The 19,409-nt window shown below is 49.7% G+C and overlaps 5 protein-coding genes across 5 annotated transcripts; 2 read left to right on the forward strand and 3 right to left on the reverse strand.

The window, feature by feature from the left end:
• Positions 1 to 490: 490 nt before the first annotated feature.
• T310_4776 (uncharacterized protein) lies at positions 491 to 2,338 on the reverse strand (the record flags this gene model as incomplete). The annotated part of the gene is made up of 1 exon (XM_013472356.1): positions 491 to 2,338. The coding sequence occupies one exon, from the start codon at positions 2,336 to 2,338 to the stop codon at positions 491 to 493; it is 1,848 nt and encodes a 615-aa protein (XP_013327810.1).
• Positions 2,339 to 5,441: 3,103 nt separating this feature from the next.
• T310_4777 (Uncharacterized protein) lies at positions 5,442 to 8,392 on the reverse strand (the record flags this gene model as incomplete). The annotated part of the gene is made up of 6 exons (XM_013472357.1): positions 5,442 to 6,072; positions 6,180 to 6,635; positions 7,053 to 7,412; positions 7,464 to 7,724; positions 7,773 to 8,038; positions 8,090 to 8,392. The coding sequence occupies 6 exons, from the start codon at positions 8,390 to 8,392 to the stop codon at positions 5,442 to 5,444; spliced, it is 2,277 nt and encodes a 758-aa protein (XP_013327811.1).
• A 1,399-nt stretch (positions 8,393 to 9,791) lies between these two features.
• Positions 9,792 to 13,182, reverse strand: T310_4778 (Glucose-methanol-choline (Gmc) oxidoreductase; the record flags this gene model as incomplete). The annotated part of the gene is made up of 5 exons (XM_013472358.1): positions 9,792 to 10,788; positions 11,223 to 11,315; positions 11,399 to 12,287; positions 12,369 to 13,082; positions 13,137 to 13,182. The coding sequence occupies 5 exons, from the start codon at positions 13,180 to 13,182 to the stop codon at positions 9,792 to 9,794; spliced, it is 2,739 nt and encodes a 912-aa protein (XP_013327812.1).
• Positions 13,183 to 13,808: 626 nt separating this feature from the next.
• On the forward strand, positions 13,809 to 15,599 carry T310_4779 (uncharacterized protein; the record flags this gene model as incomplete). The annotated part of the gene is made up of 3 exons (XM_013472359.1): positions 13,809 to 14,701; positions 14,996 to 15,397; positions 15,530 to 15,599. 3 exons carry the CDS (start codon positions 13,809 to 13,811, stop codon positions 15,597 to 15,599), a joined length of 1,365 nt encoding a protein of 454 aa, XP_013327813.1.
• A 1,413-nt stretch (positions 15,600 to 17,012) lies between these two features.
• Positions 17,013 to 18,233, forward strand: T310_4780 (uncharacterized protein; the record flags this gene model as incomplete). The annotated part of the gene is made up of 1 exon (XM_013472360.1): positions 17,013 to 18,233. One exon carries the CDS (start codon positions 17,013 to 17,015, stop codon positions 18,231 to 18,233), a length of 1,221 nt encoding a protein of 406 aa, XP_013327814.1.
• Positions 18,234 to 19,409: the final 1,176 nt, after the last annotated feature.

Here is a 19,409-nt window from a genome sequence, read left to right on the forward strand (position 1 = left end):
TCATGCAGTACATACATCTAGAGGATGAATCAGGCATCCACACATAACGACCATTACTCTGACAACTCCGCCGGAAAAAAAAAGAAGAGAAAGAAAGAAGAACAAGAAGAAAGAAAGAAAGAAAGAAAGAAAGAAAGAAGGACAACGAAAAGGAGATCGAGATTTATGTCGAAATAATAGAATACGAAATAAGAAATAGATAAAAATTGTAGTGGAATCAAGCGAGGTGAAAGGGAAAGTCGAGATGAAGAAATTCAAGGAGCAGCCCCCGGCTGAGCAGAGAAGATAGACGAAATATCAATAGAGATAATAAAACGAATCAAGAAATCTAGAGTCCCTCTCAACTCTAGCAAATCTATACATCTGATGCCCTGTCGTCTTTCATGATCCTCCTGACAATAACTCCATACACGTCATCTGTATCCTGATTCCTCAACGCCGAAAACCATACCCGATAGCTTAACAATCATTATCGTTGCGTTCGTCTGCATCATGCTTCACCCCAAGCTCCCACACCAGGGCCGCCTACCGAGATCACGGCGCTGCCACTGCCGACACTCCCCCCGATGTCCCAGTAGTTCCGACTCGAGCCGCTCCCCACGCCAGTGAGCGTCCGCTTCGCCGACACCTTGGTGCTCTGGCTCGCGCAGCTCGAACTCGGCCGGCGGAAGTGATGCCGCGCAATCGGTGAGGAGGGATTTCCACCGGAAATCATGCCGGGATGGGGTTGCGTCCGCAGGTGCAGCTGGCGCTGAAATTGGGCCTGGTTTCGAGCCTGCAACCGGGCGTGGGCACGCGCGACCAGGGGATGGTGCTGCCGGATGACGGCCGCGCGGCGTGATGCGTCCTGGTCGGTGGACAGCGTCGACTGGCCGCTACCGGCACTTGCGTTGCTGTTCCCTCCACGCCGGAAGCGGTTGCGGAGGTATCGAAAGACCATCATCACATCCAGCTCGCGCTCCCAGTACTCATGCTCCTGCTGCAGACGTGCAGACTCCGATACCTCAGCAGGCTCGACGGGATTCGAATCTGCAGTGGCATCTGGGGCAATGTCATCTTCTTCAATGCCCCATTGGGCTGCATGCTCTGCCGTCTCCGGGTCGCGCAAGGTAGGAGGGAAGTGCGGGGAAAAGGTCGACGAGTAGGTGTTGCTATCCGGCGTGACTTGGGACGTTCTGGACTGGGGATCGGTTTCAGTGCGTGAGACAGGAATACCAGCGTAATAGTCCGCTGGAGAATCAACATTCCGCAAGTACGTGCTAAACGCGCCGGGATGTTCCCAGATCTGGTGAACCAAGATGCCCAATTCTCGGGCAATTCGCTGGAGCAGCCGTTCTTGCCAGACGTCATTGTCACCAGGCACATTCTTCATATCTTTCATCTCGCGGTCCATGTCCTCAGGCAGGATGGGACCTGGTTGCTGCTCCTCAGAGGATGTTGATCTAGAATCCGTCTCAACGAGCGACTCTCCCAGGATGACCGACAGCAACGAGTCGTCGATCCCGATCAAGTCTCGAATGACCTTGCGCGTGATTCGACGCCAGAAGGACTCTTCAGAATTCGAGTCACCCTGGGAGGATGCAGTCTCTGTCGACGACGATGATGATGCCGTCGTACTCATGGCCCTCGTTTCAGAAATACTGCCGAGGACATCGCGCCGGGACGCTGTCCGGTTGCTTGCCAAACTCGCACGACTGTTTCGTCGCTGGTGTCGCCTTGTCTCTCGCTCGATTTCTTGTAACAGAATCCTGCCCTGTTCTATTCTCCATTTCTCGATGCGTTGCCATCGCTCGCGCTCGGCGTTATCGGCGTCGCGCTCCTGCAGCGCATCCAAATGCCGTTGTACACTAGAGCGGCGTCGACGCGTGACGTCTCCCTGGCGGTGCGGATTGTACTGCTCATACCGCCACAGCTGGTCCTGGATGAGCTGGTCCGACGCGTGAAACGAGCCCAGTCCATCGTGGGTGGGCAGTACCGGGTAAGAGGAATCGGGGAGGTTGGAGTCGCGGAAGGCATGGAGGCCATCATCCAGGCTGTCTAAGTCGGTCGCGTCTTCCTCTAAGGGCTCGTCTAGATCGTCGTCGCCCTCATCCTCCGACTGGTTCAAGGACCCAAAATCACTCAGTCGGGACAGGCCAGCTGTCCGGGGCGTACGGTCAGTCGAGTCGGTGCGGGTGCGGGCGGTGGAGGAGGGTTGCGACGGGGAGAACAGAACCCATTCCTTGGAATCCTCGTCCTGCTGGCGGGATTCTGCCGATGAGATGTCGAGGGCGGGGGGCCTCTCTCGCCGGGAGTAGGATGCCTGGTGGGGAGCCTGAGCTGGCAGGCGGAAGGCCATTGCGATAACGACTGGCGGAGCAGATCAGAATCGTGCGTGTCTCTCCAGTCGCAGAAATGGCGACTGGAGGAGAGGAATGCAGATGGAAGAAGCGGTTCGAAGAGTCGATTCACAGCGAAACGACCGCAAGGACAGACGTGACCGGGTCAGGACGAGTCTGGGGTCATGTCTTGACGTCGATCCCGATGATGCAGGGCGGGTCCCGTGATGGGGCCGCGATAAGCCGGATTAGGCGGGGACCAACTCTATGCACGCGACCAAAGAATGGGATTGGGATAAGGATACGCAGAAGGAGTGTCTCCTTGTTGGAAATCCCTGGGAAGACGCCAGGAGTCGTTCGAGGCACCGATAGTAATAAATAGACCCGGAGGAGTGATGGTTGTGGCTGCCTCCTTGCTGCAGACTGCAGACTCGCGTGCCCAAGGATAGTGGAGAGGATAACGATAAGACAGTAGTAGATTGTGACTATTGTCAAGGTCAGGACAATAAACAGAAAGAAATCACAATCAGAGAGTGCTACGCCAGGAAAGAAATTTATAGAAAAATAATAAATTGATTTATCTATACAAATAAAAAGCCACAGCCCTTGGCCCCCTGCTTAGCGCAAGGCCAGCAACAACTTAGGTGATCAGCGCAGAGACTGACGCGACGGATCAGACTGCTGGATGACTTCATGGATGCTGGCTGGTGGTGTGACTCACCGGCAGCCTCCTTTGGTCGGAAGAACACGGATCCTCGCTCAGATCTGGAGATATTGATACATAGACATCGCTTGACAGCTGCATGGCTGGACATGACGATGACTGTATGCTGACGTGATGGCGGGAGTTTCTGCGATTAGGTAATCAGGGGTCGTCGCTTGTCGGACCCGTCATATTTGGATTCCTGTGATCCAGAACATTCAGTAGAAAATCATTAATAATTGGCTTGTACATGTCAGCATTTGTTTCATCTTCTCATGCCCAAGCCCTGGCGATGCGGAAAGTGGCCCTGGTGGATGTTTCAGGTACATGTACTTGACAGTTGGCAACTCGACCAACGGTGCAGCGGTGAGGCGAACCACCTAAATTCGGGCCAACTGCAGATGATGGATCGCCTTGAATTATTGTTATTTCAGATAGGCTAAATTAAATTGTTGGGCGGCTGAATCGACTGAAGTGCTAATAGGTTAATAGCTGTGCTGTACATCCGCGCTCAGCGCTGACTGCATCAGCTGATCAGGTATCAAAATTCCCAGTCTATGCGATATTATCATCGAGCTCTGTGAATTTTCTACTTGTATAGCAGTACCTAACCACCTGCCTTACCGTACATTAATCTTATGGATGAGTTGTAGAGGAACTGGTTGATTTTTAAAACCTGTCATAGAAGAACTTATCCCAGGTCATACAAAATGGATGTGCTTAAGCCTACTTACCCCTGTACAGCAATACTAGGATATTTACTGCCTACTTGTGCAAAGGATTTACTTACATCCACGTACCTAGCATCAAGAAATATCATTCACTGCCTCCTATCTTACACGAAGTAGGAAGGAGAAATAAATATCCATAATTCAGATCTCAAATCCACCCCTAAAACATCAAATTCACCGATTCCTACTCTCAGTGACTATTGCCTGCAATATAGCTAATGTATTTATTCACTTAGATCTGACTCTGCTGGACATAAATAGCCCATATCTACCCTACAGCCCAGAACTATCCACCCATCTCTCGCAGACCTCGCACCTCTCACCCACGAGGTCAATCCCTCGGACCAGCACCAATCCGCGAATCTAGCTTTTCAAGCACTTTCCTCTTTCTTTCTCATATGCTTCTCTCCTTGCTTCATGCGATATGAGAATGTATACCTACATACATTTACCAAATGGCTGTGAACTGTGGCAGGCATTGCTGTCTACCACGGAGTCGAACACAGTCAGTACCAATCAACTGGCACTGCATGAGATAAAAGAAACTAACAAGTATTTTTGTACTAGTCAATATCTTATTAATCGAGTGATGAAAAATACCATAACAGAATGGAATGAATGATGGCTTCCAGCAGCAGCCCCAGCCCTCCGATAGAAAACAATAAATTTAAGCAGCAGCTTGAGCCAGAGAACGTCACATGGACCCAGAAAACAATAATAATGAATGCCACCTAGATGCCAAGATGCGTGCGCAACTACATGCACAAAAGCAACTCGAGAAGCAGGAGGTCTAATGCGAAAGACACTCAGAACCAGATGGTCAATTAGGAAGAAACTCGAATAAAAAAAATCAAGAAGACGAAACCAATGACAATATTTCCAAGCCAGCTGTTATGAGTTCTAATACTAATACTCACGCAGCTCTATCGTGGTTCTGGCAATTCTGAGTTCGTTAAAATCGAACTCTTTCCTCTCCACTTTCCATCTTTCTTATTTCGAAATGGAGTGGAGCAAAAAAATTAAAAAAAAAGAATGCATGACATGTACTGTACTGTATGTACATGCACAGTACACAGAATTATGTAACAGCGTGCGTGCTGTTGGCAGGGAGCATATCCTGTGGATTTCAGCCAATAGTGCTTCATTTCCCCTCGTCTTTCTCGCTTATTTATTCAATGTCCTTCAATTTCTCAGCGATCTTTCGCTTGCTGGCCTCCTTTGTCATGTCTTCTTGACTCCTCGCGCTGGATTCACGGCGAGGTTGCGCGTGCGGGGGTCCCAATGACTCTTTGCTTTTGCTTTTGCTTTTTTTTCTCTGGCAAGCTCTGCTATTATATACTTAGGTGCTGTATAAGTACTGTATTTTTACTCTTTTTTGTCAGTGTCCAATTCAAGCCCGGCCCATTGCAACTGGAATTGGACAATCAGTCCGGTGTTTACATCCTCTCTCTCTCTCTCTTTTTTTTTTTAAGGATCATTGTTCCCGTCTTCGTCTACATGTATATCTATCTATACGTCGGAAGTCTTCCTATGATAGGGATTTACAAAAGAAAGAAAAAGAAAAGAAATTCATATCATGTCATGTCATGTTATCTGCGCAAAGCAAGCAAGCAATCATGTGCTAAAAAATAATATCTATAAGAATAAGAAACAGAAAGGAAATGGAACTATCTACATGCAATATGTACATCATATCTTCTCCTGCTCAGGCTCAGCCAACGGCGGCGTAACCAATCCATTCCGCGACACTGCAGTTGCAGTCTGCCCTCCACCGCAGAGACTTTCCTCCACACCAGCCAGAAACATAAGCACGATTTCAGCCGCGATCTTGGCGTCATCGTCGTCTCCATCTCCAGGTATGGCTGCTGCTGCCGCCGACGCACGCCCAATCTGGGCGAGATACGACTCGCGATCGGCATCTGACCAGCCCTGTCGTCGCGCAAACTCAAGACACGTCTCGCGGTTGACCGAGGTATCGAACTCAAAGTGGCCCTGGTAGGTCAGCACGCGGGAGGGATGGTACAGGCCCTGAATCGGGGATTTGTTGGTGCTGCCGATGTTGAGCCATGGCGAGGGAAGAAGGGCGGACCCGGACCCGGACTCAGACTCAGACGCAGTCACGCGATCACCGTGGATGAGCTGGATCCTCATCATCTGCTGACCCTGTTGTCCCGGAAGACGGGCTTCGATCCCCGGAAAAGCGCGCACGAATGCCGGATTCAGTGCGATGGGGTGGATGCCCACTTCGTAGCCGTCTGGGCAGGCGGCGACTGATACATAGCCGTTGTCATGACACTCAGCTTTGTTGCTGCTGCTGCTGCTGTCTTCGCTATTTAATCTCGGATTATGATGCGTAAGCAGCGCCTGAGCGACAATCTGATGGCCAAGCATGACCCAAAGATCCTGACATGCGGATATTCCTCATACACCGTCTGAATGAACGATTGCAAGGGGGCAATCCAGGGGTATAGGTCCAGTCGATAGGCAGAGGCAGAGGAGCCAGTAATGAGGAGAGCGTCGACAGGGCCTAATGGGCCGAATTTTCTTTGAACCTCGTCGTCCTTCGTGTGCTGTCGAGGCTGCGTCCGCAGCAGAGAGAGAGGCGGGAGTGCGCCGCCTACGACGTCGTAGGCCGTCGTATGGACTTCGACTGGCCCGTCAGCAAACAACCCCGATGCGTTCAGTCTTGCGGCAGCAGCCTGGAGTAGGACTCTGAATTGCGAACTGTACAGCCCTCGAGCAGCGTAGACGGTGGGCACGGGGACGTCCGTGTCCAGGACGGCGATGTGGATGCGGCGGGGGGGCATCAGAGCGTAAAGAACCAAAGAAAGCAGCCCCTTCGAACAGATTGACTCTTTTGATAATAGAACGATGTAAGGAGGTCTATTCTATAATTAAAGACAATAAAAAAATGAATGAATGAATGAATGAATAATCGAAAAGCGCACTATCCTGTACAATTGACTTCATTTCAGGAGAAGAAAAGGTTGCGGGGAACAATTAATTAATGGCACCGGATCCGCATGCCCACTGGGGAACTGATAAGATTGCATGTCTTCCCGAAGGGGAAATCCGCTCCTGCTGGGGAGAATAAACAGGCGTGAAATGGTTCCATCTTCATGAGCTATACTATTTCTATCATTTTCACACATGCAGCGGGGGAAAGCCTATATCATGAACAAAATCAAATATTCATTGCAAAGACAATTGGAATAAGGATAATACATTGACATGCAATTACAACCAGACAACATGAAAAAAGAGAAACAAAAACAGTCTATAAAGGTGCCGTACTTTTACTCCGCATCCAGCGGCGCCACCGGCGGCGTGTCATCCACCTGAATGCCGCCGCGCTTCTTCTCGTTGCTGTCCCAGAAGGGCAGTCGCCATCCGCCCTCGCTCTCCGGCGTCGCCAGCCAGAGCCGCATCAGGTGTCTCCGAGGCGCCGGCGGCAGGTGGTCTTTGTAGGCTGTCCGGGCGTGCAGGACGTGTGAGTTGGCCAGGAACTGGATGTCACCGACCTCAAGGATCATGTGCAGCGAGAGCCGCTGGCACGTCTCCTCGAGCACGCGGAGGGCTTCCTGCTGGGCGTCAGACAGGGGCGGGATGAGGCCCTTGTCGGAGAAGCGGGTCAGGGAGCGGACGTAGTAGGGGTCCCATCTGGAAGGAATTAGCAAGAATCAAAGACCAAGCGTATATATGTGTACTCACTTGGTGTAGACACGCGGGTTCTCGCCCCGCTCCAGGTAGATGACGCTGGTGCGGATCCACTCCTCCTGTCCCTTGCTCGTCTCACCCTTGCGGTCAAAGTACCAGATCGGCTCCGACAGGGTCTTGAGCACGTCAGGCCGCTCCTTGTACAGGACGTTGTAGACGTGGTGCGAAGAGACCACGTCCGACTCGCCACCCTCCAGGGCACGAGCAATGCACAGCAATCCAACAATGTCGGAGTCATCTGCGTGGAAGTATTGACTAGAAGCCGTCAGCACCGAACATAATCATCAGAACGAGACCACCTACCGAGCGTTGGTCCGGTAGATGCGGACCTTGTCAATCTGGGTCGGGTCCTCGCCCAGGTCCTTCACGTGTCCTAGGACATGACCACGGCTGTTCTGGCTGACAAAGTAGCCCAGGTACGTGCCCAGGCCCATGTAGGCGACGGCGGACTTGTGGTTGCCCCATTCCTGAACCGGCAGGCCCTTGAAGAGGATGAAGCCTTTGCCATTGAGCAGGTCGTCCCGCAACTCCAGCAGGAACGGGCCCAGCTTCGGCAGGGGGAAGTTGCTCTGAATCGTCTTAGTCGAAGTCCGTAAGGCCAGTCAGGCTGAGAAACATACCTTGGAGATGCCAGTCAACGGGGTGCCAGAGGCAATGAACTTGTCGGCCGTCGTGCTGAGTTCTTCGAGCTCCTCCTCTGTGAAACGATGGGTCCATTTCTCAGGGTGCTCTCTGTACTCCTCGGCCGTCCAGACGGTAGGACCGGTGATTTCTTTGGGGAAGGCCTCGAATGGCTTGAGTTCTTCATAGATCGGGGGGTGCTGGCCGGTCGTCTTGAGCCCGTCAGGGAAAAGATTCAGATCGACCGTCCCCTTGAGCTGGTGCGGGGGAGTAGGCAGCGTGTCCACCACGCCGGGAGCCATTGTGGGAAGTGGATGGAATAATTGTCTATCTTAACCAGTGAGTCCTGCACAGGAGAAGAAGATTGAATAATAGAAAGTGAGGGAGAAGACGGAGGACGAAAAAGAACCGTAGATATTTATCTCCATCAGACCCCCTCATCCCCTCCGCCGACCGGAGCACCCCTCGATCGATAAGCCGGATCAGTGCAAGTATTGTCTAGCTCAGGAACAGAACAGGCAGTGGCATCGGCAAGCCGTGATTGGCGAGCGGGCGGATGGTGAGACTGGCAGGAAGGTCAACGCCAGGGCTGGTTGGCGCCGAGATCACGCAATTTGCAGAGAAGTTTGTGAGATCGCCTTAGCACGCCATGTCGGCCGCCGGCGCTGGAGAACGGCCCTCGACGGACATCTGGAAGAAAACGAACAGAAGGCTATCGCCGTTAACCTAACGCTCAAGGAGAATTATAGCCAATCACCGTGCTGTCGGGTCTCATTGCGAGAGAACTGCAAACTGGCATGTCGATGTATACTTTTTATACCTGTGTCCGGGGTATATAGTCCGGGGGAGATGATTGGCGGGCGTCGACTGGATTATGTAACCCGAAGCAGAAGCCGCGAGAATGAAACAGAGAAAGGTGATTGGCCAGCAGAGGCAAGACCCCGCAATTGCAACAACGGCAGCCATCGGACTTCATTCCGATCGCCGTGCCAAGCCTTTCCTCGTTTTCTAGACGACATGAAGTCATCAGAAAGCATTCCTTTGCAAGTTTTACTAGGCTCGTTTCTTTTTTTTTTCTTTTGGGAAAAGATAAATATAGCAGGTCTTCTGGTGCATTTATACATTTATTTCCTGATATATATAATGCCTCCATTTTGCCAGGAAGTGAAGCTGCATATTTGACAGCCATTCTATCAGGGTGATACAAGTAGGACTGAGTAACTGTTGGAAGACGACATAGATTCGCTAAGAAGCGAGTGTCACCTCATTCCTTTTTGAGCCGAGTTTGCAACATTAGCCTCCTTTATTAGACTGTCCAAGGTAGGTAATGGATTTGTCCAGTCAACTGATAACTGGCCGCTCTCCAAGAAAATACGTCCTATGATGCATCTGAGGACAGTTTACCAGGCTGTGGCCTCCCTGGTTGTGGAAAGCCATCGCCAATACGTGAGGGACCCGGTTTGTGAAACTTAGCCCCGTACAACCCCATAAAAATGGTCGCACTCATTCACAGACCTTTAACAGGAAATAGAACAGATGGGGGCTTTGATGAGGATGATGTTGACTGGGATGAATACTGATAATGTGATGGGCCTGGTCGTCTCAACTGTCTTGGCTCTTGATATCGCAGTGATGTACTGTGCCATCAAGGTCTGTATGGTACTGGCTTTGCATGCAGCATTACAGACAGGGCTGGTTTCCTCAGCTATTCTCCAGAGCAATGATGACTGTAGGAAGATCGATACGAGAAACAGGGTCATCTTTAGATAGATCGTCCCCAATCTGCTGCAATTTTCTCCCAAAGGGGCCATTCTCATCGAGACGCCCAAGTCCACGTAGGAGCTTCCCAAACGCCCACAAGTCATGCCGGCGCCTTTTTTCAAATGGCAAGCCGAGAGGCTGTAGTTCCTCCCGAATTTCAGGAGCCAGCCACTCATGTGTGAAACCAACTCCAATGTCAATGAGAACCGCATTATTCTCTGCATCGATGACGACATTTTTGGGAGTGATGTCCATATGGGTGATTTCGTTTTTGTGCAACTGGTAGAGAACCATCGCGATCTGTTTCGGCCAATGCATCCAGGTGGACTCTCTCCTATTGTCCGGACAGATGGCTTCTTCAAGAGTTCCGCCCGGGTAGTACTCTAGGAGCATCCCATGAATCACATCGGGATTCTTCGCCTGAGGCCTGGTCGCAAACGGACTTGGAGCTTTGACCACGGCCACGAATTGAACGATATTTGGCGACCCTCGAAAGAGGAGCACGTTGCGGAGCTCTTGTTCGAAGGTCTCAGTATCATGCGGATGGTAGAACGGCCGGTTCACCGTCTTGTACACATAGAGCCGATCGCAACCATGCTGAAGGACTAGATGGGCGCTGTCTGCGATCTGCTGCTTGATCTGCAGATCCGAGAGGGATACCGAAGGCAACGGAGAGTCATCTGGATACGGCGGATATCGTACTCGTAGAGGATCTTCCCGGATTTTATAGACAAAGCTGCCACCAGGTCTAGCAAGGCTGTTTCCTTCCTGGGCCAAGAGTTCTGCCAGCATCATAGGAAGCCTTTGCTCGTCAGGCCACACGGATTGGTCTGCCACGATGAGCTCGGTGACCGTGTCGTTTAGGAGCGGAAGCGAGTCGAATTGGATGAGCAAGATCATTGTTTCTAAAGCCGCGCGCCTCTTCTTCTTATTTTTCCTGTTTTAAATGCCATTTCTGCCTCGAAATGTCACTTTCACGTGCCACCTGGCTTGGTGGCGTCGGACTATAATGTTTTCAGAACGCTCGCATGGCTCTGCGGAGCCGTCACATTGATAGCCCTCATCCTCTTGGTAGGTTTTTGGCAGAAGATCAATCATAGAAGATACTGCCATGGGAGAGTCGGGCATTGTAACGCTGGTTTCAAGGGCCAGATGGTGGATATGAAGTCAGGCAGGGGCTCGTAGGCCATGTCCAGGTCGCATGTCACGTTCGGAACTGTTATGAATTGCCCTTTCGAGCATAGTCAGGTGCCCTCAGCCGCTCCACTCCAGTCCAGATAACGTGGGCGCTATACCGCATCAGGTGATCCTTAATCAGCTTAGATAAGCTACATTGCATTCGCTTGCCAGATTAGGTTTTGCTGTAATTACCAAGATTGTTTACTAAAGTACCTAATGTAGCCATAGTCTGGCGAAATCATGGTATTTGCCAGTATCATTTTCTCGTTGACAGTGGTTTTGATTCTGGATTTGATATTTGGCATTATTCTCCGTCCAGGGTGTACTCCTCAATCAGCATGTCAGCACATGACCATCCCGTGACATACGCAGTCGCCTGGATGTGGCTGTTTGGCAGCACAGGCACCACGCTCATGTCGGCCACCCGCAGATGCCCAATGCCAAACACACGGAACTTGTGGTCCACTGCTGCATCGGTGTCATCTATTTTCCCCATCTTCACGGTCCCCGTCATGTGGAAGCTCGACATGATATTTTCCTTCCAGAACTCCAGGATATCCTCGTCCGATTCCGACTTCGGACCGATCAGCTCGGCCACATTGTCCTTGGTGAACGAAGGATGCTTCACCACCTGGAGGAGATGGCGAACGCTTTCAATCGCAACCCGGCGGTCATAAGGATGAGAGAGGAGTTTCGGATCGAAGAGAAGAGGCTTGTCCGGATTCGGCGACTGGAGCGCGACTTTGCCCCGACTCTGGCCATTGAGCACAAAGGCCACCAAGCTGTTATAATTCATGTGCTCCTTGGGCCAGTTGGGAACAAACATATGGGCCGGGAAATGCGTCAAAAGCTCATAATGCGGCACGGTGTCTTGAAGCAGAAACTCTTTCTCATCTGCTGGCAGCATTTTGAACTCGTGTGAGGACGTGATCTCATCAGACTTGAAATACCCGACCCCAAACTGACAAGCGAAGGTCGTCCACGGACCGGTACGATCTTTCTTCCATTGCTCCATCCCGGCATCCATTGCTTCTTGACAACCATAGAAAGCCCCCCGGTCGGTGCTATGCTCTTTCCGAAGGAAGGAGAGGGCGACGAAGCCATGGTCACGGAGGCCCTGGCCAACGGCAGGAAGATCCTGAATAACCGGGAGTTGATGCCTCTCCAGCTGAGAAGAAGGGCCAATCCCGGAAAACATCAGGATCTTCGGCGTGTCTAGGCTGCCTGCTGACAAGATTACGTCTTTTGCGGCCAGAACTAGACAGTTGTCTCAGCGGACTTATATCTTTCCAAAGAAGGACAAATCTATGCAAGCAAAAACAACCAGGATATACGAACAGTGTCTGCCATTCGATTCCACACCCGCTGCCCTTTTGTTTTTCAGAATTACTCGCTGGACTGGCGCATTTGTAAGGATGGTCAGATTCTCCGGGTGACTCGTCAACAGATCTGCTGCCGTTGACATGCGGCCTTGATACGCGGAGTTCATTGCGATCCCCATTCCAAGCGGATTGCCCGAGTTAAGATCAAAATTTCGGGGGAAACCCGCTTCTTCAAAGGTATCCAGTAAAGGCGGGAGATCCTTTTCCCATTCGGAAGCATAGCCAACGTGGAGAGGACCCTGGGTTCCATGATCGGATGGATTAGGAGCCGCATATTTCTGATGCTCCTTTGTTGGCATTTCGCGATGAAAGGTTTCCAGACTCTTCAGCCGTGGTTGCATCCTCTCCCACTTGAAGAAGTCATCGCCAACGATCTGCGCCCACCGATCGTAGTCACCCCGGCAGCCCACGGTGTAGGCGCTGAAATTAATCGCGCTGCTGCCTCCGAGACCGCGTCCTCGGGCATAGTTAATGACGCGGTTATGACAATGCTCCTGAGGCACTGTCATATATCCCCAGTTGCGGTCCGGATTCATGAAGGCGGTCCATCTTTTCCCCACTACTCGGAGGATGTCGTCTGGACTGCCACCACCGGCCTCTAATAACAGGACACTGGGCTTCTTCACTGTATTTGCGAGCCGAGAAGCGATCACGCAGCCAGCCGGTCCACCTGTTGATCAAAATGTTAGACATGATTATCATGGTGATGCGATAGAAGACTGACCTCCAACAACCACGAAATCATAAGGTCTCGCCACAGGTCCGTCCATTCTTTCATTTTGAGAAATTTGCCTTCCAAAATATGCGACTGGTTGGATAATGAAATGAAGTTAAAGGAGTGGGAGTAAGTAAGTTCGTGACTCCGAGGAGGATAAATACGGCTTAATTACGTCACCCTCAGACGTTGTTCGATCATTGTCAGATGCTCTGGTTCAAACTGGACAGCGTCTCACGCTGAGACAAATTGTGTCTTCTGTTCAAGATGGTATCTGATCACTCTTTGCAGAGTGACTTCATCAGTTACAGCTCTATGACAGCACATGACTCTTGGGACTGTGCATTAAGACCTTCGTCTGGAAAAAGCTTACAGCTGCCATTGCATCCCGGGAGCAGCAGATTGAATTGCTGAAGTGAGGTGAAGTGAGAACCCAAGCTCATGGGAGCAAACTGCATATTGCTAGTCATATTGCGACAATCAACAACTCGGCAGATGGCCCCAAATCGAGGACCTTGCCCGTCTGCCTCTTTCTGTTATGATCCCAAGTCTTTCGAGTATGCTGGAAAGGTACTGGACATGGTAGGTATAATTGTTCCCAAAAAGCGCACTCTTGATTGTCCTTGTTCCGTGTCTATCCACATGAAACGAGTGTAGCTGCTACCAGTACAGCTGATAACCATGTCCACAGATAACCATGTTGTCAAAAACCATGTTTATACAAACCAGACAGCCGCCCAAACCATCAACCAATCAGCCATTGTAGTCAATCTCTACCGCAAGACGAACAGCTCCGGCAGGGATATTGCCGCCAATGCCGTTCTGCCCAGAATTTGCCTGCGTATAAGCGTTGACAACCTGTGCCGCATTCGTCGTGATATAAGAGCAATCCGTCGACGGAGCCTGGCAGATCTTCATCCCCTGGACTTGCTTTCCAGCAGCCTGCGCCTGGATCGCGGAGACGTCATAGCCAGACCATCCGTTGTTCCCCGTGTTTCCAAAGTCGAACTCGCCCCAAGTGCACGCGTATCCACCGTTGCTGTCCGTGGGCAGACTGCTGCCGGGAGCCGCACCCCAGCCACCCTGCGAGTCCTCGGCAAAGGCAACGTACTTGGTCTCGCCGGCATTCAAGGTGAAGCTCAGAGCGGAATGACCGTACCAGCCGTCCATCTTGCCGTCCGGGCCGTACTTGTTCCAGAAGACCACGATCCAAGGATCGGTGTTGCTGCCCTTGAACTGCGCCACGTATTTGTACTGCGAGGCCTCGCTTTCAGAGACTTCGATGATGTTGCTGCCCCAGGGGTTGCCGACGTTGCCCTCGTAGGTGACACTGCCGCTGCTGCCGCTGGGGCTGGTCGAGGCGCCGAAGCCTGCGGTCGAGAAGGAGCCGCTGGCGGGTATCGCGGTCCAGTCGCCGCCGGACGAGGAGGAGGAGGAGGAGGGAGGGGGTCGGCGAGGGTGAGTGTATCGCTGAAGAGGAAGCCGCTACGCCGTGACGCTTCTCGAGGGCTTCCATGTTATGGAAGTGAGCATGGCGCCGTTCATGACCGTGCGGACGGGCCAGCGTGCCGGCGGTAAGAGCTGCAAGCAGCAAGAGGACCTTTGAGATGTGCATTTTGAAATCTAACGCAACGTATATATAGAAGCGAAACCCTATGCAGGGACACGACTTGCGTGGGAGAGGAACAGCAACTCTATCGAGGGATCTGTGAATGCAAAGGAGCGACTTATAAAGGAGTGACAAGACAAGTAATAAAACAAACAGACAACCACCACACAGCAAAACAAGGAGTGTATAATTCAGTTAGACAACGTATAAGAAAGATGGCTGAAAACTTTTCTCCTCCTCCTCCTATATAACCTAGCAGACACACAGCCAGACAGGGTGGGAACATTACCCCAGTCAAATCAAAACCCACTAGCAGCCACGAAGCCCTAAATTGTCTACGGAGTAATCGTTACGCCCTGGCGAACGCCATCCATGGCGCCGTGAATAATGACTTACCATGGACCTCCTCGACATCCCTGGATCTGGAATGGCTCGAGAACAGCCACTCCCACTTCCCCCGTCGGGGATCCGATCGGATAAGCATAGGATATGGTTGCATCGACGCGGACCGGCACGGAATGGCGGCCCCCAAACCCAATGCCACATGGAACCCTTTTCTTGTTAATGAAAAAGATAACACTGGAGAAATAATACTTGCTAACTGGATATTTTTTACGTTTGGAGAGAATAAGAGTTTCAACAGGGACCTGTACCTGTACCTGTACGTACGATTCGTACGTACGGTGCATACTGTACCTAAGGTTCCAGAAAATCCAGAACCGTAGAACACTATCAATCTAGAACCATACCACGCTAATCGAACTAACAAACTAACTAACTAATTAATATACAGCATTATCAAGCTTAAATTACTGGCTAGCCGGACCATGCCCCCTGCAGGTACCTACAGTACCTTAGGTTAGGTACGCGTTGACTGATTGCCATTGGCGGAATGGCGTCGAGCGTAAGCGCGTATCCACGGTTCGCGATTAAAAATATCCCCGGAACTAAGAATTCCAAGTCATCCAACTTCCAATGGCGGCTGTGTTAGACTTAGGGCCGTAGGGCTGGGTGGGTGGTTTATTGGTTGGTTTGATTAGATCCTTTTTTTTTAAAAAAAATATGACGCTTTGTTCGCCTCGTGGAGTACCTAGTCCTTATCTACATGAACTTGGTTGTTGAGCGGACTTTTATTATTTCCCATTTATCCATGCCTTCTTACTCCGTATATGCTAGAATACATACCGCACAGTAATGTGCATAATAGAAGGGGGAATACACCCAGTCATGGTCATTGACGAAATGTTATTATTTATTATTACATTGTTTTTATTTTATTTACTGTTCCTGAATCAAATCAAGACATGCTGACGCAATCCAATGCAATCCAATGAACATACGTGTGTTCCTGAATAATCCCGACAAGCCACTCACTCAGAATTCCTTCGGATCGGATCCGAAGTGGATGCCAGAAAGAGTCGAGACATCGATATTGCCGTAATCAATTCCCATAGGCTGGAACTTTCTAAATTTCATCTATACAGTACATTTCTGAGACATCCCCTCAATTATGTAGCTAATATAGTTAGCGACATTCGAATTGCGTGTGCAGCAGACGCACTATTCTACCTACGTATGTATACACGTAGACATGTATGTAAGTGGCGCACGGCAATCATGCCAAAAATAATAAACATCGCATATGTCGCGTGGCTTACAGTACCTACCTACCTAGTAAGGTAGATGGGTAGATTATCTATCTGGATGGAGATAAAATAAATATCCGAAGAAAAACCCTAACTATCTCAGCCACATCCCCACCACCGATACTGGACCACCTGAGCCACGGCGCGTCGCTGCCACGCAAGATCCAGATCCAGAACCAGAACTAATTAATGGATAAGCAAGATTCGTCAGATTCGTCATGACTGGTGGATCCGTAGGAGAATGCCAGTCGGATGTCTTATTTGTTGTTTGGCAGTTTGAAGGGACCCACGTTTTGTCGGCAGTTGGGAGGTGATCGTTATACCGTAGGGTTGGTAGGCAGGCAGTCAGTCAGTCTTTCTCGGGAATAATTTTTGAATATTATTGTGTGGGATATTATTGTCATTATAAATATAATTATAAAACGTTAACTTTGATTTTTGATTTTGCATTGAGCACTGAGACATGACTTCACATAAGAAAATGAGGAGGCGAGAATTATGGCAGGAAAAAAAATACTTAGAGCAAAGAATATGGTTAGTTGGGAATCCTGCCTCGAGAGTAGACGTCTGGTAAAGACTACTTTTTTTTGTGAGAAATAATGTAGAGAGAGGGGAATATGGATGTGAGGCATGGCGTTCAAAAGTCTGGACTTGGCAGGATGCCAAAGAGAAAGTCAGAAACTGCTCCTTCAGGCGGGAGCAAGAAGAGGAAGCGGGAACGCGCCCAGTCAGATAGAGAGACGTCGCCTTGTTCCACGGACAGCGACGTATTTATTGAATGGGTTCCTTGATCCTTTTAGAAGCTGCAACAAGAACAACGAGTACCTAAACAACCCAGACATTCCGGAAGCTGATCGCATTATTCTTCGCAAAGTACAGGCCACCTACGAGGTGCTGTTGATTCCTTTCTCCAGTCAAGGGTATGACCACAGAATCGAGCTTGTCTGGCACTGCGATCGACTCTGGGGCACGTTTGATTTTGGCTACTGCAAGGGGGTCATGCTCATTGAGCCGGGCCCGACTGTTGAGGATTTGTACGGATTCAAGACATTGCCATTCATATGGATTAAGCCATGTCGCCATGGACTGCCCAACGCCCTGGACTGGAACACGGGCGAAATTCGACTCGATGGAAATATGATCGGCGGTCATTTCAACAACACACCGGGTCTCGGTCGGTGCGAGTTCATTGGCCAAAGATTGCATGGACCGCCTCTGAGTACCCGCTCCTCGCATAGCTTCATTGATGAATGGGACGACCTTGACATCTCCTCCGACGAGGATGATGAGGCTGTGCGTTTGCCGCCACGATCCAAGTCATCAGAGTTGGCGTCATCAGAACCAGAGCCACCTGAATGGTTAGCATCACTAGAACCACAATCATCATTAGATCGGACTGCAAAGGACAAGCGAGAGTTCCTTGCAATGGTGACGGGCATTTTCAACATCACAAGCAGGGCGATCGAGCACAACTGGTCAACCAAAGCAAAGAAGCTATCTATCCGATTCCACGTCGATCGCGAGAAAATTGCTGTCTGGGGGAAGTTCAGCCTAGGTATCTGCAACGGCTTCCTTCTTATGAAGAACTCACCCGACAGTCTGAAGCAAGGTGTCCCGCTCAAATTCCGCTGGCGTGGAAGGGAGACCGATACGGGTGACAGCATTTCAGGGACCGGCGAAGTCAGCATCAAGAAAGACCGCACGATCCAGGGTGTTTTTCACGACATGTATGGGAATGTTGATTTCTCTGGCAAGAGGAAATTCATGCCTAACAATGAGTCGGGGTATGAGGCATCGTACTACCGCAGTCAGTGGAAGGAGTATGAACGGGTCGAACGTCAATTGGGTTGAAAGTCTGAGTCGGCTGGCTGTGAACCTACCTGGGATCAAGATAGGAAAAGATATGTACTATGCTAAACAATTTCTAACAATAATGTCTAATTATAATTTCTAAAATAAACAAGTCGTTTGGACTAGCTAATGATGATAATCCAAATGCATCGTCAGAAAAAAAAAGAAGAGAGAGAGAGAGAAGGTAAATTGCATTACAAGAGTCCAAAAAATAATACAACACAAAAAGCAAGGCATCTTAAAATACGGTTCATCTTGTCTAACATCCAATTCTATATCCAATTCTATAGCAGATACGTAGATAGACAGATAGGAGATAGATACAATATAAATCATCCATAAAAAAATCCATAGAAAATAGTACTACAATTAACAACACCATCATAGATAAACAGACTTGATTAAGCCAAAGAGAAAGAAAGAAAGAAAGAAAGCAAAGAAACTCCACATATGGTATATGGTCGATCGTCTCGCTACATACTGTACAGTAGGGAGTACATGTATCTCAGGTCGATCTCAGTTCTTCCTGGGTCTTTATTATTCCAAGCAGCGAGAACAGAGTGTTCTTACTTTACAACTGCAACAATCAACCTATTCTGTTATCTAGGGGGCACATCTTGTACTAATAATTGATTGATTGATCTGACAAATTGGAAGAAGAGTTAATCATGTAGTATGTTATCCAGAGAAAATGCAAATATATAAACAGATGCTGTGTATGTACATGTAGGGGATTAACTGCAAGGTTAGATAAAAATCAAAACAGGTCCGGGTATATCTACACTGGATAGAGTACCTACTAGAGAACTAGCTTTATTTAACACTTACTTCAGCCTTAATTAATCACACTCCTTTCTCTCCACAAATGAAATGATGTGGCGTGCATACATACCAGAATATTACTTAAAAAGTGATATTAGCCTAAACTCATCAACAGTCCTGTGTATAGCATGATAGCTTCCCCACACGACAGGATGCAATTTGCGGGGCTGTTGTCAGTAAACAACACTAACAATATAGTATGTACTAACGAGTGTCGTGGAGCTTGAATCTAAACAGCCGGGGAGATATATATGAAGAGGAATATTCATTGGAAATGTGATTTCAATCCCTTCGATCCCAGTTCAGACAGTGAATCCCTCTCTCTACTTGACCAAAATGCGTCTCTCTCCGTCT

Source organism: Rasamsonia emersonii (assembly GCF_000968595.1).
Source record: "Rasamsonia emersonii CBS 393.64 chromosome Unknown ctg1118621760160, whole genome shotgun sequence".
Classification (NCBI taxonomy): Eukaryota; Fungi; Ascomycota; class Eurotiomycetes; order Eurotiales; family Trichocomaceae; genus Rasamsonia; species Rasamsonia emersonii.